Here is a 22,463-nt window from a genome sequence, read left to right as displayed (position 1 = left end):
CTGAGTGAGCCCTGGCTTCAAAACGTAGGACTGATAGGCCTTGTGCCAGCAAGGTCCCAGATGACTGAGCAATGAGGCCTTCATCATGGGGCTCTGGACCTGATGGGGATCCTCTTCCCAGGTCCCCCAAAGTGAGCCAGAAACTCCTCCCCCTCGACGGAAGGGGAAGGGAAAAGGAAAGAAAAAAGGGCGAGGCCGTAAGGGGAAGGGCAGGAAGAAGAAGAATAAGGAAAGTTTGACACCAAGTCCACCTCCTGGGTCCCTGGAGAACCAGGTAAGGGATCTGCAGCCACTCACCTCTGCTCTTTGCCTGACCTCTGGTCTCTGATTCCCACTGACTGCTGGTGCCTTATCCAAATTTTCTGCCCTTGGTCTCCAATCCCTGACCTTTGACTTCTCTCAGCTGACTGATAACTATGTGTGTGTAGGGGGGTGGAGGCTGGTTGTGTCTTATGAGTTTTCCCATTCTGCTCCCCAAACATCCAGTTTCGGGAGCTGGAGGAAGGGGGTACACCCAGAAGAGTACCTTATTATTAAGGGGTTCTTGATTAGGGCTACTGTTTAAGAGCAGCCATGAGCTTCGGTGAATGATGGGTTCATTAGTTAGAGTGTCATTGCTCGGGGTTGACTCATTGGGGTCATTGATGAGGATTATTCATTGGGAGAGTCTAATTAGGGGGCAGTATTTGGCTTCCATGACAGAGATTGCTGGTTGGGAGGTCATTTTAGGGAGATATTGATTGAAGTCAATGTTTGGGAGGTTCTTAGGTGGAAGTCATTGTTGGAAGTCATTGATAGAGACCTGTGTTGGTGTTACTGGTGTCACTGGTCTAGGTTTAATGGTGGGAGGTCATTGCTGGGGATCATTACTTGGGAAGGCAGATCATCAGTGGGGGACCACTGATTAGAAGGTATTAGTGGCATCACCAACGGAATCACCCGTTGAAGGAATGACTTTTAGGGAGTCATGGATGAGGTCATTGGTTTGGGAGTCCCTGATGGGTTAAAAGTTGGAAAGTCATTGATGGGTCATTGATTAGTGAAATTACTACTTGGGGGGGGGGGTCACTAGTTGGGCTCACTCACAGGTGTTCATTGTTGGAGGATCACAGATTAGGGGAATGATTGATTAAGGGGTCACTGGTGGGGCTTATTAGTTGAGGGGCCACTAGCTAGTGCTTATTGTGGAGGAGATCACTAGTTGGGGTCATTGGTTGGGGAGGTCACTGGATGGGAGAATAATTGGTTCGAATCATTGACTAGGGGGCCACTGATGGGTCACTGGTTATGGGAATAACTGCTGGGATGTCAGTGAAGGTCTGCAGCAGGAACAGGAACATCAGGTCTAGGATCAGTCCAATAAAGACAAAAGGAGGAGGCAGGTTCTGCTCCCCCCACCCAGGAATGCCTAGTCTGGGGAGGGGAACAAAAGAGGATTCCCAAAAAACATCAAAGGGGTGTAAAGTAGGGGGCTGGCCAGTGGAGGCAAATGTGTGCTGACTGGACCAGAACAGCCAGCAGGGGGAGGCCTCTTGTGTGGAAGAAGAGCAAGGCTGGGCCAGGTCTGGGAGTCCTCCAAGGCAATGATGTGAGTTATTAGTTGGGGAGGTTATTGTTTAAGTCCCTTAGTGGGGATCATTAGTGAGGGGTTATTGATGGGCGTCATTAATTGGAGTTACTGGAGTTACTAATGGGTCACTGGTTGTAGGAATAATAGGAGGTCATTAATAGGGATCATTAGCCCGTGGGTCACTGGGTAGGCATCCTTGGTACGGGCCATTGGCTGAGGTCCCTGGTTGGAGGAGAGTCACTGGCTGCACTACATCTGTTCTCAGCATTAGTGGAAAGAAATGATCACTCAGGCCCAGCAAAAGAATCCCTCCCCAAGTCCTTCCTCAGCCCCAGCTCCTCACCTGGGCCTCTACCACCCTCTTTGTGCCCTTGACCAAATTCTTCTGCAGCTGTCCAAGCCTCTCTGATTATAGCCTGGCTGGCTGACCACTGAGCTCTGCCTTGGGAGAAGACACATGGGATAGGCTTCCAGGAGTCTGGCCCTGAGTACTGGATCTTGACTGTAATCACTGGGCTCTGGAGCCAGCCCCCCTTTGCCTTCCAGGTCTCCCAGACCTGGCCCAGCCTTGCTCTTCTTCCACACAAGAGGCCTCCCCCTGCTGGCTGTTCTGGTCCAGTCAGCACACATTTGCCTCCACTGGCCAGCCCCCTACTTTACACCCCTTTGATGTTTTTTGGGAATCCTCTTTTGTTCCCTTCCCCAGACTAGGCATTCCTGGGGGGAGGGGGGTGCAGAGCCTGCCTCCTCCTTTTGTCTTTATTGGACTGATCCTAGACCTGATGTTCCTGTTCCTGCTGCAGACCTTCACTGACATCCCTAATACAGAGACACCAGCTTCAACTCTGCCTCCGACTTCTACACCTTTGGTCATCACCACCACTGTGACCATTGGCCTCAATGCCACCATGCTAGAGGTCAGTGGGAAGTGAACGGGTCTGGAAGAGAAAGTCCTGGGGCAATGGTGGTGGCAGACAATGAGGAGTCCAGGTGCAAACTTTGGTCTGTCCCAATGTCCTCAGGGGGGCCTGGATCCTGACAATGGAACCGAACTAAGGACCCTGAAGACTAAGTTAGCCAAAGAGGACCAAGAAGGAGATGGCCCCACCATGGGCCCCGACTTCCGGGCAGCAGAACAGCCATCACAGACACAGTTCCAAATCTTTCCTGTAAGCCTCAGGGTTTGGGTTGTGTGGGGGCAGGGGGCGAGGGGGGGGATAGGGGATGGCAGAGACTCCTGCCTGGAGCCACATACTGCATTTTCTCTTTTGCCTTCTCTTTAATCTTGCCTAGAATGACTTCCCACCACCACACTGTAGTCGACAAATATTAGCATGATGCTAATGTGACAGGAACTGTGTTAATGGATGGCTCTGTGGGTAGGATGGTGCCTTTGGCTTTTAGTCCATGATCTGGAGCTTTAGGAGCATGATCTGACTTGGAGCTTTAAAAGCTCCTTCTGGCTGCTGAACAGCATATGGACTGTAGGGGGAGCCAGAGGGGCAGCAGGGAAACCAGTAGTCTCTGCAGCAATAGCCTGGTGACCTGGATGAGGGCGGTGGTGGTGGGGATTGGGAGAAGTGGACAGATTTGGACCATATTCTATTTTGGTTTTGCTACTGGAGATGGAGAAAGATGCAAGGATGACTTGGTAGATGCATGGTGGCAACTGTGAGTAAAATGGAGAAGCCTAAAGGAAGACCACGTGGATAGTCTTAGGATCTCATTTTGGATGTGCTAAATTGGCAACCCCTGCTTGGCATCCAAGTGGAGATGTCAAGGGGGGGATTGGTTAGATGCTTCTGGAGTTCAAGGGACATGGTCTAGGCTGGAGATAAAGACTTGGAAATCATCAGCAGAGTGATGCTGCCCTGAGCCAAGGGATTGGGCTCAGGTTCTAGCCCTGGTGTTGGACAGGGGAGGAGGGGAATAATCATAGCCAACTTAGGCTGAATGCTTGTGATGTGCTGACCATTGTTTTAATTTATTCTTCCTCCTGTGGGATATATACAATTATCATTCATCTACTGACTCTGCCAGTGAGGCCATGGGGGTTGAATAAGTTGCTCTCCATCACTCAGCTAGTGAGAGACAACTCTGGGATTAGGAAACCATAGCACGCTCCAAAGTCCACACTCTTCTCCTTGATCGTGGCCAGGACTCATTTCTCTTTTCTCTTCATTTCCCGGCCCCCAGGGTGGTGGAGAGAAAGGATCAAAAGGAGAGCCGGCAGTGATTGAACAGGTGAGAGGTCTGGGGCTAGGAGAAGGTAGAGGGGTTTGGGCCAGGACGAGGGTCACACTCATTTCTCTCTCAGGGACAGAAGTTTGAGGGACCTCCAGGAGCCCCAGGACCCCGAGTGAGTCATGGCTGCATTCTCCTCTTTCCTTCTCTTCTAGTTGGAGTGTTTGAGCCCCTGGGGTGGAGGGTTGGGGTATAATGTTGCCATATCATTAAAAGATTATTGCATTAAAAGATTATTGAAGCTCAAAGGATGAATCAAAATAAGAGTTGGGGTGTAAAGTGTTGGGGGGGGTCGATGTGGGTCAGTATAGTATTGAGGGGCCAGGTATGGCTCAGTGATGGATAAGGAGGTCTGCATGGGGTCATGGTCAGTGGTGGATTAAAAGTCAACTTGGCTCAAGCTTTGCACTTCTTATGATCTCTGTTCCTCTGTCCCCACAGGGGGTGATTGGCCCCTCAGGCCCTCCTGGCCCCCCAGGATTCCCTGGAGACCCTGGTCTGCCGGTAAGAAACTCCCTCTGGGTTATATCCTTCTGGGGAAGTGAGGTTTCAGGCTATGAAGCTGAGGTTGGGAACTTGTATGCCTGAACATGGATCCGAGAGGCAGGGACTGAGGACATCATGCTGAAGCTGACATTGACCTCGTCCGTTCACCTGTCTCCCCTCTTCTTTCTCTGGGGGCCTTTCCTTGCTTTTCTCTTTCATCTGTCTCCTATCCCTGAGTACCTTTCATCTCTATCTTTCTCCCTATGTCTCCGTATCTCTCCCCTCCATTTCTCTCACCTCTGCCTCTGTCCACCTTTCTACCTCCATCCCTGTCTGTGTCTCTCCTTCTCTCAGGGTCCTGCTGGCCTCCCAGGAATGCCTGGCATCGATGGGATCCGGGGTCTACCAGGGACTGTGATCATGATGCCGGTAAGAGGGAGATAGGGTGGCACATCCTTGGGGGGTGTACTCCTGACCCAGGAGGGGGCCTCTCCTTGGGCTTCCCTCATGATTAGCTGTCCCCTAGTTCCAGTTTGCAAGCAGCTCCCTCAAAGGACCTCCAGTCTCCTTCCAGCAAGCCCAGGCTCAGGCAGTACTGCAACAGGCTCAGGTGAGTGGAGGATAATCAGGGACCAACAAGGGATACTGGGAGGACATTGAGAGAGTAACAGGGGCAGCCCCAGTGGCGCAGTGGTTTAGCGCTGCCTGCAGCCCGGGGTGTGATCCTGGAGACCTGGGATCAAGTCCCATGTCAGGCCTCCCTGCGTGGAGCCTGCTTTTCCCTCTGCCTCTCTCTCTCTTTCTCTCTCTGTCTCTCATGAATAAATAAATAAAATCTTAAAAAAAAAAGAGAGAGAGAGAGAGAGAGAGAGTACAGGGGTGGAGGATAATGAAGGCTGGTCAGGAGACAGGTGGATGTTTGTCTCCTGAAGATGCCTTTTGGGAGGGTGTTGGGGCTTTGTGCAAGACCTGAAGTTCTGTTCCCCTCCATCTTTCCAGCTGTCTATGAAAGGTCCCCCTGGTCCAGTAGGGCTCACTGGGCGCCCAGGCCCTGTGGTGAGTAAGGAGTCTGTATGGGGGAGGGAGATGCATCAGTGGAGGGAGGAACCTTCTTCTAACTACAGTATCTTATCTCTCTTTCCCCAAGGGTCTCCCTGGGTATCCGGGTCAGAAAGGAGAGATGGGAGACATAGGGCCACAGGTGAGATTGGTGGCAATGGGGACAGGACTGGATGGGAAGGGTCTTTTCCCAGAGCCACAGAATAAAGTGCTATTTGAGGACAATGACAGAGGCTGAGAAGACCTTTGCAATTACTGCCCTTCCGAGAGAATGATTTAAAATAAGATCATCCTAGGCGCCCGGGTGGCTCAGTCTCTTAAGCATCTGCCTTTGGCTCAGGTCAAGATCCCTGGGTCCTGGGATTGAGTTCTGGATCGGGCCTTTCTGCTCAGCGGGGAGTCTGCTTCTCCTTCTGCCCCTCCCTCCCCTGCTGATGCGCACGCTCTCTCTCTCTCAAATAAATAAATAAATAAATAAATAAATAAAAATCTTTAAAATAAAATAAGACAAGTCCTTCTTCTTTCTGTTCTTCATTTCTTCCTCCTTTTTTTTCTTTTCTAGGGTCCCCGAGGCCTTCAGGGACCTCTTGGGCCTCCTGGCCGGGAGGGAAAGATGGTGAGTAACTTGTAGGTATTTAGATCATCCCTCCTCCATCCCTCAACCCCCAATAGGAGCCTCAGCTCCATGCCCCCAGGTCTGCTGGTGTCATTAGTGGGATAAGGGCATGGAGGATGAAGAATGGCAGCTCTACTGAGGGTGTCACAAAGGTATCTGGCCAGGTCACAGAGTCAAGGAGGACTTTCTAGATGGAATGATGCTAGAACTGAGATCTGAGGTATAACTGGGTAAACAGGAAAGGAAGGGTATTCCAAGTAGAGGGAACAGTATGTGCAGAAGAAAAGACGGAGGCAGCCCAGGTGGCTCAGCGGTTTAGCACCGCCTTCAGCCCCGGGCATGATCCTGGAGACCCAGGATCGAGTCCCACATCGGGCTCCCTTCATGGAGCGTGCTTCTCCCTCTGCCTGTGTCTCTGACTCTCTCTCTCTCTCTTTCTCTCTCTCTCTCTCTGTGTGTCTCTCATGAATAAATAAAATCTTAAAAAAAAAAAAAAAAGGACTGGATCACTGAGGGAGGTGATGAACCAGATAACTCCAGATGGTTTTAAATGCAATGAGGAACACAGAACTGGACATTTAATGGAGACTGAAGATTTTATTTTTTGTGATGGTGGTGACATGGACTAGAGCAGAAAGCCTGGAGATAAAAAATAAGGGACAGGTTTGAGATATATTGGGGAGGTTAAACTGGTACACAGAGAATCCCCCAGGATTCTTCATGAGGAAAGTACTCAACAAATAGTAACAGGTGGGGATCCCTGGGTGGCTCAGCAGTTTAGTGCCTGCCTTTGGCCAGGGGTGTGATCCTGGAGTCCCAGGGTCGAGTCCCACATGGGGCTCCCTGTATGGAGCCTGCTTCTCCCTATGCCTGTGTCTCTGCCTGTGTCTCTGCCCACCCCCTCTGTGTCTCTCAGGAATGAATAAAATAAAATCTGAAAAACAAAAAACAAACAGTAACAGATTATCTTGATGCTGTCATCTCCTTGATAGGGCCGCTCTGGAGCAGATGGGGCTCGGGGCCTTCCAGGGGACACAGGACCTAAGGTAGGTGATAAGATCAGGGTTGGGACTTGGAGGGATTATCAGGTCCAGGATTCGGGGTTCAGGTGGTGTCTCTTTGTGCAGGGTGATCGGGGCTTTGATGGCCTGCCAGGGCTGCCTGGTGAGAAGGGCCAAAGGGTGAGTGTGTGAGGGCCCCCCCCCTTATCAAGCCCCCTGATATTCACGGCTCCCTCTCCACCCCCCAGTATCAGAGCCTCCATGCCTGTGTGTGAGCTTTTATCCCTTATGTCTCATTTCCTTTCCTGGGGGGCTAGTTTCTATCCCCCACATTTCTGCTCTGAACTCCCCTCTGCTCCTGACTCCAGGGTGACTTTGGCCATGTGGGACAACCTGGCCCCCCAGGAGAGGATGGTAAGAAGGTAAGTTTGAGGAAAGAGAATGGTCTAGAAGCTAGAAAGTCAGAATGAGAGTCAGAGAGGAATAGAGTATTCGAGGGACAGGATGAGAGGCGAGGGTCTGTGCTGGAGGGTCAGGAGCCTCCGTGGGGCTCTAAAAGATAGATTGAGGGCTGGGGGCTAGTACCAGAGTTAGTAGGTGAGACTCAGGATTGCAGGTCCAGGATTGGGATCAGGGGCCTGGACTGAATCACATGTGCTCAGTCTATTGGTTACTGCCTCAAGCACTGACTCTGGGATCCCTTGGAAGTGTCTGGCTAGATGAGCCAAGTCGGTTTTCTGAGTGTTTTCTCCCTACTCACCAAGTGATGAACGCTTTCCCACAGGGAGCAGAAGGACCTCCGGGGCCCACTGGCCAAGCTGGGGAGCCAGTGAGTATCAGGGACCTCTGGCCCCCTTGCTTGGCACAAGGGAAGGAGTCACGATTGAGAGGGCCTCAGAGGACTGATGCTGGAATAATGCTCCTACCTCCTTGCAGGGCCCCCGAGGACTGATCGGCCCTAGAGGCTCCCCTGGTCCCCTGGGACGCCCGGTGAGAATGTCACTATCTGTCCACATCCCTGCTTGTCCTCTTCTCACCACTGTCCCCTCTGCGTGTCCATTCCTGTTACCTGGTTTCTCTGCCCACTCATCTTTCCACCTGTGCCTCTCAGTGTCTCAGACTTAGGCTCCTGTGTGGTATCTGCCCGGGTCTCACACCCTCTCCTCCCCCAGGGTGTAGTTGGAATTGATGGTGCTCCAGGAGCCAAAGGAAATGTGGTATGTGTTCTGCCTTTTGACCTTAAACACTTTCTGATGCCCTGACCCCATGATCATCCATCCATATCCCTGTCCACTCCTATGACCCTCATTTCAACTTCACTGACGCTTCAACACTGTGATCCCTTCTAGCTTCACAGCACCCCCACTTTCTCCCCAGGGTCCTCCAGGAGAACCAGGCCCTCCAGGACAGCAGGGAAATCCTGGGTCCCAGGTTTGAGCCACCATTTTCAATAATTGGGGGGTGGCAGTTGTCAGCCGAGGTCATAGGCCACCCCTGAGCTTCCCACTTCCCAGCTCACTACCCATTTCTCATGCCTTCCTCCCCCCTCCCCCAACTTTTTTTTTTTAAAGAGAGAGAGAGAGAGAGAGCAGAGAGCAAGCAGGGTAGGGGCAGAAGGAGAGAGAGAGAATCTTAAATAAGCTCCATGCTCAACGCAGAGTCCAATGCAGGACTCAATCTCATGACCTGAGATCATGACCTGCTGAAATCAAGAGTCAGATACTTAACCAACTGAGCCACCCAGGCGTTCCACCTTCACCTTCTCTTTTTTTATATCTCCAGGGACTCCCTGGCCCTCAGGGACCTATTGGCACTCCTGGGGAGAAGGTGAGTGACAGCCCCACCTCCCACCATCCTCTCCCGTCTTCTTCCTTCAACTCTGTCTGCAGGAAAAGCCTCCCACCAGGGCCCTTTTATTAGATCTGGATAATGATAAATTGCAGCATTCTTTAAACAAGCCCAGAATCTTAAAAAAGTATCATTGTTGGGGAAGGGTTGGTTGGGAGAAACAGAAATCCATAAAAGCTAGATCACAGAAGGGGATATCCTCAGGATTTAGGGGAACTCACAGATGCTAGTCATCAGAAATATTGGCAAGACCTATGGGCCAGGAAAGCCCTTTCTTTGGGGCCCTGTGGTGTCATCTTTGTTCCATCTCCCCCAGTAGACAGGCTTCTTTTTGCATATGTCTTAGTCTGGTCTCACCCCGAAGTTCTATTTCTACATGATTTTGTGCTGCTTTAATCATAATTTCAGCTCCCAACCCCTCTTGACTTTATAGTTTCTTTACCCAAATCCATCTGATCATAGTTTCTATAAAGTGAGATATTACCCCCAAATTTCAGAAGAAAATCTGATTGGCTTAGTTGGAACAAGGTACCCACTTCTGGACCTGTCAACTATTCGTAGAACATAGGGCGTCACCCCATGCCTGCCTTCGCCCACCTCTCTTCAGATGAAGACAGAGGTGCTTCTAAAGAAAGGATGTGGCTGGGGAGTCCCCCCACACACTGTTTTTTTACCTCCCTTGTCTCAACTCTCCCAGAGATGGAGGATTTCTGAGGTTCAGAGAGGGAAGGGGGCTTGCCCAGGGTCACCCAGCAAGCCTGGGCAGAGCTAGGAAATTTCCTAGCCTGTGGGGTTTGCTGACTCTGTGACCCAAGTAGCTGCATGTCTGAGTAAGGCTGTTCCTGCTGGTTTGCCAGACTCTGAGACCCTCATCTCCCCCTGCTGTGCATCTTCTTTCAGGGTCCCCCTGGAAACCCAGGAATTCCAGGCGTCCCGGGATCTGATGGCCCTCCGGTGAGAACTGGGTGCCAGGCAGAAGGGAGAGGCTTGGGAATTTGGATGGCAAATCTTGGTCTCTGACAACTTCTTTCTCCAGGGTCACCCAGGCCATGAGGGCCCCACAGGAGAGAAAGGGGCCCAGGTGAGTGGCCTGGGAAGAGGCTGGATTGGGGTTGAGGGTTGGTGGGGAGGACTCATGGGGAGAGAGATGAGAGCACTGGAAACACTAAGGGGGGAAGAACAGGATGGCACTGATCTTATCTCCATCTCAGGGTCCACCAGGGTCAGCAGGACCCCCGGGCTATCCTGGACCTCGGGGTGTGAAGGTACGTGATACTTGGGACCTGCAGGTAGGGATGAGTCATTGGCATTGGCTCCAAGGAACCAGCTTTGTGAGATATGTGTGCATGTATGGTGAGGGGTATTAGTCTGCCAGGAGAGGTGTGGTGCGTGTGGGGTTTCAATCTGAGTGACAATATATAGAGGTGTGTGCATTACGTGGAGCTCAACAGCCAGAGGGAAGAAATATTGCAGTGTAGTTGTCACCTTGTGGTTGAGAATGGTTAGGCCTATCAGAAGGCTGGACCTATTTCACTGTAAATAGGTCAACACACCATAGTGAAACAAACAGCTGGATTTTTTTTTTTTAAGATTTTATTTATTTATTCATGAGAGACAGACACACACACACAGAGAGAGAGGCAGAGACACAGGCAGAGGGAGAAGCAGGCTCCATGCAGGGAGCCTGACATGGGACTCGATCCCAGGACCCCAGGATCATGCCCTGGGCCGAAGGCGGCGCTAAACCACTGAGCCACCCGGGCTGCCCAAGCAGCTGGATTTTAACTCAAGCGCAGAGCCATGGGATCCTCAAGCGCAGAATTGCTGGGCGAGGTCAAGGGCTATACTGTTGACCACGGTCGGGGACATTGGAATTCACGTGTATATGAGTCCAGTTACACCGAAGCCAAGTGTGGTACCTGTGGTCTAAGAGTTTGGTGGTAGCCAAGAGGCAGCTCATCACATTTTTGCATTGTAGGCGAGCTCAGTTACACTGTGACTGAGGAGGTGGCTCTATTGTAGTTGGCCACAGAGTCCTATGGGTGGCCAGTCTCGGAGTTAACGTTGTAACCGGGCAAAGTTACGTATAGTTAAAGCCTACGTTGTAACTGAGTCTGGGTTAGCCAGGGTCAGAGAATCCCGGTAGCCTAAGCTTGGTTACACTGTGGTCAAGTGAATCCCCCTGTGGTTGCAGACAGTCATGCTGTTCTCGAAACACAGTTGTGTTGCATCCAAGTGCAATTTCATTATAGTCTCTGAGCTCAGTCACATTGTGTCTCTCTGTGGCTAGAGACAATCATGCTATTGTCAAAACACGGTGGTGTTGCTTCCAAGTGCAATTTCATTATAGTCCCTGAGCTCACATTGTAGCCGTGCAGTTTTCACTGCAACCCAAGCCCAGGGTTTGGGCACCTGGGCTTGAACTGAGCAGCCTCGTTGTAGCTAAGCACAGACTCGCCTTGTTGCCAGGCACAGAGTCGCATTGTAGCCAGCACAATGGGGAACATTCCTTTGCCTTTAGAATGAGACTGGAGCCTGGAATGTTCATCCTCTCTCCCCTGCCAGAAGAAACTGTGGACACAGTGTCCCCGGGAGATTGGAATCAATTACTCGGAAATTTGGCCTTCCTTGCACACCCCCACACAGATGACCTTGGGAGGTTGCCAGTGGGAAGAGGGGTGGAGAGGAGCAGCCTCTTGCACACCACACCAGCAGGCTTTGGGGAAAGGTCATTTCCTCTGAGACTGCCCCCTTCCACTCCTGTCCAGTATCCTTTGGGGACTGTCCTGACTGTTCTGGGGGAGAGGACTGAGGTGGAGGGCCCTTCTTTAGGAGGGGAGAGACTTGAGATCTTTTTTTTCAGGGTACCTCTGGCAACCGGGGCCTCCAGGGGGAGAAAGGAGAGCAGGTGAGAAGGGAGGTTCTTGGGTGGGAGGAACCCTAATACTGGGACTCTCAGTTGTGTCCCTTCCCTAAAACCCTGACCTCTGACCTCTACACTCTCTTACCCAGGGAGAGGATGGCTTTCCTGGCTTCAAGGGCGATGGGGGGCCTAAAGGAGATCGGGTAAGATGACTTCCAGATGAGGGATCTAGTGGTTCTGGGGAGCTTGGGGAAGACAGTGAGGGTGGTGGTGCCAGGGCTAAGACAGGGGGCTGGAGGGAGCAGGAGTGACACAGGATCTGACTCCTCCTTTCTATTCCAGGGGCACCCCGGACCCCCCGGACCCCGGGGAGAGGATGGTCCAGAAGGGCTGAAGGGACAGGAGGGGCTGGCTGGCGAGGAGGGGCCCCCAGGCTCAGCTGGGGAGAAGGTGAAGGGACCTTGGTCGCCCTCTCCAGTCTCCTCTCCAGCTTTCTGTCCTGCAGCCAAGATGCTCCCTGGCCCTTTGCCTTCTGCCCTTGGCTCTTTTATCTCCACCCTCAGGAGGCTGCTACCACACTTACCATCTCCAATTCCTTAACTCAGCATTACAGAGTAATTTCATGCACGGTATTCCCATAACCACCACAGGCAACAGGCATTTTTATCCACATTTTACAGACAAGGAAACTGAAATTTGGAAGAGAGTAGAATAAAATGAATTGCCCAAAGACATGCCCCTAGCAGGCAGGAGCCAAGACTTGAACTCAATGTTTCTCTGAATCTCGCCCTGTTGCCCCGTCACCATGCCTCAGCCATCCTGCCCTTTTCTGACCTTCATATTGCAATCTCCGACCTTTGTCCCATAATATCTCTGCAGGGCAAGCTTGGGGTGCCAGGTCTCCCGGGTTACCCAGGACGTCCAGGCCCTAAGGTAAGAAGCTAGGGGTTGAGGATGGGCAAAGAAGCATTCAGAGATTGATTAACATCTAGAAGGCCGGCCTGTGGTCTAGGGGAGTGAGCTGTCCACCCCCTGGGTCACTAAGAGACAGCATAAGACGTGAGCTTTGGTACCAGACTTGAGTTCAAATACCCATTCCTTATCTTTTGAGTGACCTCTAGCAAGTCTCTTGAGCCCACTTGCTTCACTGTAAAATGGTGATACCAGTTGTCTTTACCTTATCATTTTGATTATAATAATATATATATATATTATATATATATTATATATAATTAACGTCGATAATTTTGATAATAAAACTATAGGATCCTTTTTAATTGACGTGATGGAGGCTGGTTCAAAGCAAGCCAGTAAGGAAGAGAATCACACACACAAAAAATCCATATCTGACATATCTTGAATTATAACCTACAATAAAATGTGCTTATATAAAAATGTACATTGGTTTGCCAATTTTTTTGATGGATGAGGCTGCTGATTAGACATATCTTTCTGCCTAAACCACACCCACATTACATCACTGAAGATTTATAGTTTGGGTTTATATAAAGTGGAACAGAAACTTAGGCACTTTGGAAGAAATCTGAGTGCAGAATGCTTCCAGAGTCCCACACTTTTGTCATCTCCATCTGGCAGTTATCTTGTGCATGCCTCATTTGACAGCAACTTTTTTTAGTGACTTCCCTTTTTGTTGAGCCTTTTTCCTTTAACTTAGATTTGGTAGACGTCTCTCCTTTTCCCTTCTGCGTTCCGTCGGTTGTTGTAAACTTTCTTGAAGTCACGTGACTCCAATAGCAAGGGCAACTGACATAAACAGATTTGGGAATAAACTCAAGGCACCATACCTAAGAATAGAAGGCAACGGATTGGAGCGGGAGTTCATGAGTTAGAGCAAAGCCTCGTAGCCAAGACCAGTCCGTGGCTTTTGGGCGTCGTGCAATACGTAACAGAAGGCACGGTGTGTTGGTTAAGTTGACGTTGGTATCTTAGCCAGCGTCAGTCAGTATCTTAGCTCAGTTGTAACAAAAATACTCTAGACAGGGTGGCTTAGACAACAGAAATTTATTTTCTCACAGTTTTGGATGCTGGAAGTCTGAGATCAGAGCATTAGCATGGTTGGATTCTGGTGAGGATTCTCTGGTTTGCAGACAGCTGTCTTCTCTCTGTGTCCTCACATGGCGGGGTGTGGGGGGGAGAGGGGGACAGAGAGGGAGAGGGGGAGAGAGAGAGACAGGAATAGGGAGACAGGAACAGGGAGGGAGGGAGGGAAGGAGAGAGAGAGAGAGACTAGATCTCTTTCTCTTTTTTTTTAAAGATTGTATTTATTTATTCATGAGAGACACACAGAGAGAGGCAGAGACACAGTCAGAGGGAGAAGCAGGCTCCCCACAGGGACCCTGATGTGGGACTCAATCCCAGGACCCTGGGATCATGACCTGAGCCAAAGGCAAACCACTGAGCCACCCCCGCCCCCCGCCCCCCAGTCTTCTCTTCTTATAAAGGCACTGCTCTCCTTCATGAGGGCTCTGCTATTATGACCTACTTACCTCCCAAATGTCCCATCTCAAATACTGTTCTTCCACATAGGGCTTCAACATATGAAAATTTAAAAAAAAAAATTTAAATTTATTCCTGAGAGACACAGAGAGAGGCAGAGACACAGGCAGAGGGAGAAGCAGGCTCCTCTCAGGTAGCCCGATGTGGGACTCGATCCCAGGACCCCGGGATCACACCCTGAGCCAAAGGCAGATGCTCGATCACTGAGCCACTCAGGTGCCCGACATAGGAATTTGAGAGAACTCAAACATTCAGTCCATAGCAGTCAGTAATAATCAGCCTGAACAATGATGGCTAACATGTCATAAGCACTTACTATGTGCCACACACCACGAAAAATACTTTCTATACATTATCCTATCTGATCCCAGGCCCAAGACCTTGTGAGGGAGGTATTGTTGGTATTCCCAGGCTACAAATAAGGCAAGCGATGCTCAGAGAGGGTAAGCCGTTTCTCTAGGGCCACATAGCTGGTGTAGTGGTAGGTCTGGGATTCAAAATATGAGGGGTGGGAGGGGACGGCAGAGCCTGTGATGTCTTCCACTCGGTGGAGGGAGGATGCCTCCAAGATGAGCAGGACAGCATGGACTGGAGTTAGTTAACAAGATATCAAGTAAGCACCAACTATGTACCGGGTTGAGGGGAATAAGACCAGAGCACCGGGATGCCTGGGTGGCTCAGTGGTTTAGCGCCTGCTTTCAGCCCAGAGCGTGATCCAGGAGTCCCGGGATCGAGTCCCACATCGGGCTCCCTGCATGGAGCCTGCTTCTCCCTCTGCCTGTGTCTCTGCCTCTCTCTCTCTCTCTCTCTGTGTCTCTCACGAATAAATAAATAAAATCTTAAAAAAAGAAAAAAGAAAAAAAGACCAGAGCACCATAGACTAGCAGAGAAAACAGTGGATAAGTAAGCAAGTGAACAAAGTCATTTCAATATAAATATTTTGGGAAAAAAAATATTTTAGGAAAACAAAGCAGGTCAATGTGATAGAGGGTGACTTGAAGGATATGACAGTCAGGGTGATATCAGAAGACTTCCTTAAGGAGTTGACATCTAAATGAGCACTGGGTGTTATGCTATATGTTGGCAACTCGAACTCCAATAAAAAATATACAAAAAAAAAATAAGTGAGATCCAAATGATGAGGAATAGCTGCCTCTGTGGGGTCCTGAGAGAAGAGCAGTTTAGGCAAAGGAAGCACCAGTGCAAAGGTCCTGAGGCAGGAGTGGACCAGAGTGCCCAAGTAGCACTGAGGGGTCCGTTTGGCTGGAGTGGAGTGAGCAAGGGCTGAAGGTGGGGAAAGAGGAAGGCAGAGGGCTGTCTTGGAGGAGGATGGGGCTGGAGGAATCAAAGAGGCTTCTTCTGGAAAAGACAGAGTGGCTGAAGGGTGAGGGGTCAATTTTGCTTACCACGCACTCCTCACCCCTGTTTTTTCTCTCTGATTCTCTCAACTCAGGGCTCTACTGGCTTTCCCGGGCCCCTGGGACCATTAGGAGAAAAAGGGAAACGGGTGAGTTGTGATTCAGGGGTCAGGGGAGAGGGTAGGGCTTGTGTGGGGGGAATGATTTGTGGATCTCTACAGGACGGTGGGGAGGCCCCGGCGTGGCTGTATCTAAGCCTGGAAACACTTGTCCGCATGCGTATTCCCACATGCTTTGCAGGGCACATGTGGGTGACCCCAGCTGCCCTGACTCCATGTGTGTCTGTGTGTACAAGTGTGCGTGTGCCTCAGTGTTGGTCAGATGGGGTCTGGCTGTGGCCACCTGTGGGCCTGTGGCAAACAAGGACATAAGCCTGCGTGTGTGTGTGTGACTACGGGTGTAAAATGTGTGTGAGGGGTGTGTGTGCATGTGTGAAAGTGTATGGATATACACACGAGCATGCATGACTACACTGAGTGTGTACACGTGCGTGCTGTGTGTGCACGGTAGCTGTGTCCAGGCAAGGAGTCTCTGTATACTGCTCTGTTTATAAGGACCGTGACCTCCTATGCATCCACGCGTGTCTGTTTACGTTGAGCATGCACGTGTGCAAGGGACAGATTGCACCATGAGCTCTGGCTGTCCACTGAGTCTGCAGGTCACCCAACGTATTTTGGGTCTGTGCCTGGATGCATTTGTGTGTGTCATGTCTTTGCATTGTCACTTTCTTCTGCTTGCCCCTCACCTGATTTATTTTCCAGGGGAAGGCAGGGCAGCCAGGCCTGGAAGGAGAGCGGGGACCACCAGTAAGGAGATGGCTCCCCGGTTCTGCTGGGCCTGGGGGGGTGGCAGGGCTGGAAGGAGGGACTGCAGGAGGAGAGGCCGTGGGGAGGTCGTGAGTGCGCAGGGCAGAGGGTTTGGGTTATATCGGTGTCTCTGGTTGGGCAAGGAGGACTCACAGAGGGAGGGGCCCGGAGGACTCAGGCTCATCTTCTAGGTCCCCCCCCCTTGATTCTAATCTTTGCTTCTTTTCTACTCAGGGCTCCCGTGGAGAGAGGGGGCAGCCGGGTGCCACCGGGCAGCCAGGCCCCAAGGTATGGGCTGGGTGGGTGGTCAGGCCCCCATGCAGGCCCCCTGGCCCAGGCTCCCCAAGGCCCTTTGGAAGCCCTCCCAGTGGGGTTCGTCCTGCAGCCTGAATCTCCTCCGCTATGTCCTAGGGCGATGTGGGCCAGGATGGGGCCACTGGGATCCCTGGAGAAAAGGTGAGTGTGTGGGTTTCTGGATGGGAGACAAACTGAGGTGGTAGGGAGGAGGCCTTATGATGAGGGGGAAGGAATGCAGCCTCTAAAGTCAGGAGCTGTGAGTTCCAGTCCCAGCTCGGCTACTTGCCTGCATTGTGACCTTGGGCAAGTCACTCCACCTCTCTGGGCCTCGGCTTCCCTCTCTGTAAGATGGAATAACCACAGTCCCCACTGCGAGGGGCTGCAGCGACACACGAAATGATGACTGTGTGTAGTGTGTCTGGCCCCCTGCCTGGTGTGCAGAAAGCACTCAATATGCTCAGTATGTTTGTCCTTATGTGGGGCTCAGGGGGCCAGGAAGAAGGGTTAGGCCATGGCTTCTGGTTCCATTTCAGGGCCTCCCAGGTCTGCAAGGCCCTCCTGGATTTCCTGGGCCAAAGGGTCCCCCTGTAAGTGAGCACACCCTGGTTGGGGCTGGCCTGGGGGGAAGCCGGGGAGTGAGGAGACTCCTGGGTCATGCTTCGTCTCTCTCCTATCTTGTTCCCCAGGGCCCCCAGGGGAAAGATGGGCGTCCTGGGCACCCTGGCCAGAGAGGAGAATTGGTGAGTGGCCTCTTGACTTCTGACAGCTGACCCCATTAGGCTCTCTTGTTCTTCCTCCTGTGTGCCACCCCTTTCAATTTTTCTCCCCAGGGCTTCCAAGGCCAGACGGGCCCCCCTGGACCAGCTGGCGTCGTGGGTCCTCAGGTCAGAATAGGCCCCACAGGTCTTCCCAGTTTTGCACCAGTTGGGAGATATTCAGGGGAAGCGCATATCAGACAATCCCCCACGCCCCTGACCATTCAAGATAAGCTTCTGTCCTCTTCAGGGAAAGACAGGAGAAGCAGGACCTCTGGGTGAGAGAGGCCCCCCGGGCCCTCCTGGACCTCCTGGTGAACAAGGTCTTCCTGGCTTGGAAGGCAGAGAGGGCATCAAGGTGAGACCCTGCCCCCTAGGAAATCTCAGCTGAGTGGACCCAAAGGTTCCTCAATGGCCTCAAGCCACCCCAAGGCTCAGAATCAGCCTCATGGTGGAGGGGGCCCAGAGTCACAGACTAGGGGGCAGCACCCTCTCTCTGGAGCCTGACCTTCCTCCTCTGTACCCCTGCAGGGGGACCTGGGACCACCGGGACCCCTTGGGAAGGAAGGACCACCTGGACCCAGGGGCTTCCCCGGCCCCCAAGGAGCCCCTGGGGACCCAGTGAGTATCCTTTAGAGCCCTTCCCAACTATACCTGGCTGGGCTGTGAGGCAGAGAAGGAGGAGGAGGGACATGGTGGTGGCAACCTGGGTGGGGGCAGCCATGAAAGTAAAGGAATGACAGTCAGAAGGACCTGGAGGAGATAGACTCTTGACCTTCAGTGCCCAGGAAGAAGGGGGCAACTGTGACCCCCCAGAAGGAAGACAGTACCTGGGCACAGCCTTGGATATCTCTTGACTGAATCATCTCTTCCCTCAGGGGCCTATTGGTTTAAAGGGTGACAAAGGCCCCCTGGGCCCTGTTGGAGCCAACGTAAGTATAACCCCATCTACTGGGTGGGTGGAGGGACCTTGGGGCATCTGGGATGCAGGGCATTGCCATGATTAAGTCCACTGTTTTGAGTGTCATACAGGCCTGGGTCACACCCATGACCTGTTTTCTCATCTGTGACATGGCCCCATCCATGAGATGATCCATTTGATACTTCCCTGCATGCCAGACATCAACATATAAAAGCCTCCTTGCTCCTGGAGCTTATGTTTTAGTTTGGGAAATAAGAAATCAGTGGTGATGAATAGCACAGAAAAGGGGGGAGTAGGGAGAGAGAGCAGTTGAAATGAGCTGATCAAGGAAGGCCTCCTGAGAAGGTGAGACCTCAGGGAGGTGAGGAGGAGCCATGTGGGTATATAGGGGGAGAGTGTTCCAGGCAGAGGGAATAGCATGTGCAAAGGTCCTGGGACTGAAGTATGCATGACATGTTGGAGGAAACAGTGAGGAGGCCTATGTGGCTGGAAGGAAGTGAGTGAGGGGGTGAGTGGGGGGCAGAGAGGGCAGGAGGTAATGGGGCAGGTCATGCAGGGCCCGTGGGCTACCAGGAGGGTTGCCCATTTCCATGGAGGGCTGTGAGCAGAGGGACCTGTGTGCCCTCTCAGGTGTCCCCCTGGCCGCTGTGGAGAAGGGAAGAGAGTGGATATGACACCAGTAACTCCCTAACTCGGTGCCTGGAGGCTTGAAAACCCTCCATCAATGAGAACTATTTTTTTGCTGTTTTTCCTGACCTTTCACCCCTGTTTTCAGGGCTCCCCAGGGGAGCGGGGTCCAGTGGGCCCAGCAGGAGGCATCGGGCTTCCTGGCCAAAGTGGAGGCCAAGGCCCTGTTGGCCCTGCAGGCGAGAAGGGGTCCCCGGTAAGTGCCTGCCCATGACATACATTCCTCAAGCATCCTCAGGACCCCACATACCAGGACCTCACCTCTGCCCTGGCCCCTGACATCCCCTCTTCCCATCAGGGTGAACGTGGCCCCCCTGGCCCCACAGGGAAAGATGGGATCCCAGGGCCCCTGGGGCTTCGGGGACCCCCTGGAGCTGTTGGGCCTTCTGGCGAGGATGGGGACAAGGTGAGTGTTCGTGGAGAGGGAGGGGCTCTGGGGCTCAGGGTAGGCAGAGGCTGAGTTGGTCCTCCCTCATCCTGTCTCTTCTGCAGGGGGAGGTGGGTCCCCCTGGTAACAAAGGGAGCAAAGGCGATAAAGGGGATGCGGTGAGTGTGGGGCCCCAGTGAGGGAGGTGGTCCCGGGGGGAAGGCAGAGGGATGTGAAGGATGGTGGGGGGCAGGGTAGCCGGGGCCCCAAGAGAATGGGGAGGGTGCTGAGGTGGTTTCCCCTCACCTCCCTTTCCTTGGTGGCCATCATTCTCCCTGTGACTCTGCATGGCTCTGGGGCATCACATCCCCAGCTTCCCTCTAGGACTTCAGCCACAGTGTCTGGCCATCCGTGAGCCAGCTCTACCCCTGGGTCCTGGGGGGACTCCTGGGGGGACTCCTGGGGCAAAGTTCTGATGAGCCAAGCTTAGGATGATGTCTGTGTCTGATCCCATTGGTTGGTGGCTAGGAAGACAGGACAGCAACAGCTGCTTCCCGGTGGGAGGCGTGGGAGGCAGTGATTGTCATCTTGAGTGCCCTCCAAATCTTGAATTTAAGGTGTTTTTTGGCTATGCTCCCTCCCCCAGGGCCCACCTGGACCGACTGGTGTACGGGGTCCTGTGGGACACCCAGGCTCCCCGGTGAGTGCTCCTGGCTTTGCGACCATCCCCTGGATCCCAGATGGGAAGGGACAGTATCCTCCACCATGACCCAGACCCAACTCAACCCCAATCCCGATTTTACCCCTCCATGCTGACATCTGACAGGAACTCACCTCGGAATCTGAGTCAATCCCAGTCTCAGCCTGAATCCTGAAGGCCCTCACCGTCCCAGTCTTAACCCTATTCATGACCTTAACCTCAATCCCAACTCAAACTTTGTATTCAAAACTGAACCTTGACCCTGTCCTACCCCAACTCTGACCCACCCTCCAATGCTAACCCCAGACCTGAACTCAAACTTGAATCTGACCTTGGTCCCAACCTCAAATTCAACCCTAAATTCTATCTCAGCCCCATCTGAACCCTGCTCATGACCTTGACCTCAACTCACCACCCAATGCCCATCTCCCCATCCAATGCCCATATGACAACTTTGACTCAACCTTTGACTTAATTCCCGAACTCTGACCCTTAACCTGCACCCCCGATGCCAAGTCAAACCCTGACCCTTTCTAAACTTAACCCCAACACTGACTGTAATTATTAACCTCCAAACCTTGACCCAGACCCTAACTATGTCCTGCTTCTGTCCTTCTTCCAGGGAGCAGATGGGGCTCAGGGGCGCAGGGGACCACCAGGCCTCTTTGGGCAGAAAGGAGATGATGGAGTGAGAGGCTTTGTTGGGGTGATTGGCCCCCCTGGCCTACAGGTGAGTGTCTGAGTTTGGGGGTGTGGCCTCTTCCCCTGTACACTGTGCTCCAATCTTTCATCTTTGTTCCATAGGGGCTGCCAGGCCCTCCTGGAGAGAAAGGGGAGGTCGGAGATGTAGGGTCCATGGTATGCGCAATGTGGGGAAGGTGGGAGGGGGAAGGGGATAGCAGGTGGTGGTGGCCATTAAATCAATTTTGGGGGGGGCGGTGTCACAGGACACATTGTCATTTTAAGATGATGCTGGTCACCAGCATTAAGGATGATAATGGTGGTTAGTGGTGCCTTGGGGAGTCATGAGGTCACTGAATGCTATTCTGACTGTCCCTGCAGGGTCCCCATGGAGCTCCAGGGCCTAGGGGTCCCCATGGCCCCAGTGGACCAGAGGTGAGGACTCAGTGGGGAGTAGGGCAGGATGCCTGAGAGGTGGGCACCTCCATTTCCCAAAAGGGGCTGTTGGGATCTCATGGTCCCATATCTACCCCCTACTTCTCTCCAGGGCCCTCCAGGGCTGCCTGGGGGAGTTGGTCAGCCAGGTGCTGTAGGCGAGAAGGTGAGAAATAAAGGGCAGGGGGCTGCCTAGGGTGGGGGAGGCACAGCCAGTCCTGCTTGGGGGTGGCTGTTCTGGGGAGCTCCTCCCTGCCTTTCACAATCTGACCTCTCCTGTCCTTACTTTGCCTCCTACAGGGTGAGCCAGGGGAGGCTGGAGACCCAGGACCTCCAGGAACCCCAGGCCTCCCTGTGAGTGACTGTCCTGTGCCTATGTACCCATCTCAGGGAACCCCTGGCCCTTGGGCATCTCGGGGTGCTTTGACCTCTGGGCAGGCCTGAGTCAGTCGCTGACCCAGGACCTATGGGTATCCCTAGTTATCTTGATGACAGCCCTGGAAGGTCTCAGATAGGGGCTGCTACATAGAGTTGCTCGGGTGGTACATACAGGAGGGTGTGGGGCTGAGGGTGCAGGTTGGGGGATGGGGGCTCAGGCCCAAACCATGAACCTGAGTTGGGGATTAAACTTCCCAGAGGGATCCTCTTTTCTAATTCACTCCAGTGTGGCATGTGGGCTAGACCAACCTTGGTCATGATCTCTAAGCAACTGGACCATCCTGGCCCCTGACTCCAATAAGTCCTAGATCCCTTTGACCTCTGAACCCTTGGACAGTCTAGGCTATTCTGATCCCAGGATTCCTGAGTCCAGGGATGCTAACCCTTGACCTTTGAAGAGTCCAGGCTATTCTGACCTCTGTCCTCTGTTTCTGCAAAGGGGCCCAAGGGAGAAATTGGTGAAAAGGGAGACTCAGGCCCATCTGGGGCTGCTGGACCCCCAGGCAAGAAAGGTCCCCCTGGAGAGGATGGAGCCAAAGGGAATGTGGTGAGTCTCAGGAAAAATGAAGGTAGAGATCGTGGAGGGGCACTTGTGTCCACTTGAACCTGCTCCCCAACTTCTAGCCGGGGGTTCCTCCTCCAATGTGGTGATTCCCTGAGCAACCCAGAACACGGCTGAATAATGAATATATGAATGGTTGTATGTCACTCTATGGGGTGAAACTTGCTTCCACATGGAATCATTCTGAAAAT

General features: G+C 52.5%; 1 protein-coding gene across 6 annotated transcripts in view; it reads left to right on the top strand.

Moving 5' to 3' along the window:
* The window catches only part of COL5A3 (collagen type V alpha 3 chain), a 60,084-nt gene that overhangs the window by 28,532 nt on the left and 9,089 nt on the right, over positions 1 to 22,463 (top strand). For 5 of the 6 annotated variants that reach the window (XR_003233150.2, XM_072721492.1, XM_025985802.2 and 2 more), the window contains 46 exons: positions 122 to 274; positions 2,374 to 2,487; positions 2,593 to 2,739; positions 3,767 to 3,814; positions 3,888 to 3,929; positions 4,256 to 4,318; positions 4,655 to 4,729; positions 4,827 to 4,910; positions 5,300 to 5,356; positions 5,448 to 5,501; positions 5,922 to 5,975; positions 6,968 to 7,021; positions 7,103 to 7,156; positions 7,345 to 7,398; positions 7,761 to 7,805; positions 7,913 to 7,966; positions 8,149 to 8,193; positions 8,354 to 8,407; positions 8,759 to 8,803; positions 9,725 to 9,778; positions 9,861 to 9,905; positions 10,036 to 10,089; positions 11,688 to 11,732; positions 11,837 to 11,890; positions 12,030 to 12,137; positions 12,567 to 12,620; positions 15,658 to 15,711; positions 16,384 to 16,428; positions 16,663 to 16,716; positions 16,840 to 16,884; positions 17,259 to 17,312; positions 17,412 to 17,465; positions 17,556 to 17,609; positions 17,731 to 17,838; positions 18,012 to 18,101; positions 18,359 to 18,412; positions 19,178 to 19,285; positions 19,388 to 19,495; positions 19,582 to 19,635; positions 20,103 to 20,156; positions 20,779 to 20,886; positions 20,961 to 21,014; positions 21,219 to 21,272; positions 21,385 to 21,438; positions 21,573 to 21,626; positions 22,150 to 22,257. Coding sequence is in view for 5 of the 6 variants with exons in the window: in XM_072721492.1 (XP_072577593.1) it covers positions 122 to 274; positions 2,374 to 2,487; positions 2,593 to 2,739; positions 3,767 to 3,814; positions 3,888 to 3,929; positions 4,256 to 4,318; positions 4,655 to 4,729; positions 4,827 to 4,910; positions 5,300 to 5,356; positions 5,448 to 5,501; positions 5,922 to 5,975; positions 6,968 to 7,021; positions 7,103 to 7,156; positions 7,345 to 7,398; positions 7,761 to 7,805; positions 7,913 to 7,966; positions 8,149 to 8,193; positions 8,354 to 8,407; positions 8,759 to 8,803; positions 9,725 to 9,778; positions 9,861 to 9,905; positions 10,036 to 10,089; positions 11,688 to 11,732; positions 11,837 to 11,890; positions 12,030 to 12,137; positions 12,567 to 12,620; positions 15,658 to 15,711; positions 16,384 to 16,428; positions 16,663 to 16,716; positions 16,840 to 16,884; positions 17,259 to 17,312; positions 17,412 to 17,465; positions 17,556 to 17,609; positions 17,731 to 17,838; positions 18,012 to 18,101; positions 18,359 to 18,412; positions 19,178 to 19,285; positions 19,388 to 19,495; positions 19,582 to 19,635; positions 20,103 to 20,156; positions 20,779 to 20,886; positions 20,961 to 21,014; positions 21,219 to 21,272; positions 21,385 to 21,438; positions 21,573 to 21,626; positions 22,150 to 22,257 (3,078 nt within the window). In the remaining variant the exon portion in view is untranslated. Of the gene's footprint in view, positions 1 to 121; positions 275 to 2,347; positions 2,488 to 2,592; positions 2,740 to 3,766; positions 3,815 to 3,887; positions 3,930 to 4,255; positions 4,319 to 4,654; positions 4,730 to 4,826; positions 4,911 to 5,299; positions 5,357 to 5,447; positions 5,502 to 5,921; positions 5,976 to 6,967; positions 7,022 to 7,102; positions 7,157 to 7,344; positions 7,399 to 7,760; positions 7,806 to 7,912; positions 7,967 to 8,148; positions 8,194 to 8,353; positions 8,408 to 8,758; positions 8,804 to 9,724; positions 9,779 to 9,860; positions 9,906 to 10,035; positions 10,090 to 11,687; positions 11,733 to 11,836; positions 11,891 to 12,029; positions 12,138 to 12,566; positions 12,621 to 15,657; positions 15,712 to 16,383; positions 16,429 to 16,662; positions 16,717 to 16,839; positions 16,885 to 17,258; positions 17,313 to 17,411; positions 17,466 to 17,555; positions 17,610 to 17,730; positions 17,839 to 18,011; positions 18,102 to 18,358; positions 18,413 to 19,177; positions 19,286 to 19,387; positions 19,496 to 19,581; positions 19,636 to 20,102; positions 20,157 to 20,778; positions 20,887 to 20,960; positions 21,015 to 21,218; positions 21,273 to 21,384; positions 21,439 to 21,572; positions 21,627 to 22,149; positions 22,258 to 22,463 lie in introns of all 6 variants that reach the window. The other variant, XM_072721493.1, reaches the window with a different exon arrangement.

This window comes from Vulpes vulpes, chromosome 9 (genome assembly GCF_048418805.1).
Source record: "Vulpes vulpes isolate BD-2025 chromosome 9, VulVul3, whole genome shotgun sequence".
Taxonomy (NCBI): domain Eukaryota; kingdom Metazoa; phylum Chordata; class Mammalia; order Carnivora; family Canidae; genus Vulpes; species Vulpes vulpes.
The sequence above is the reverse complement of the archived record's forward strand: the minus strand, read 5'-3'. Positions and strand labels throughout refer to the sequence as shown.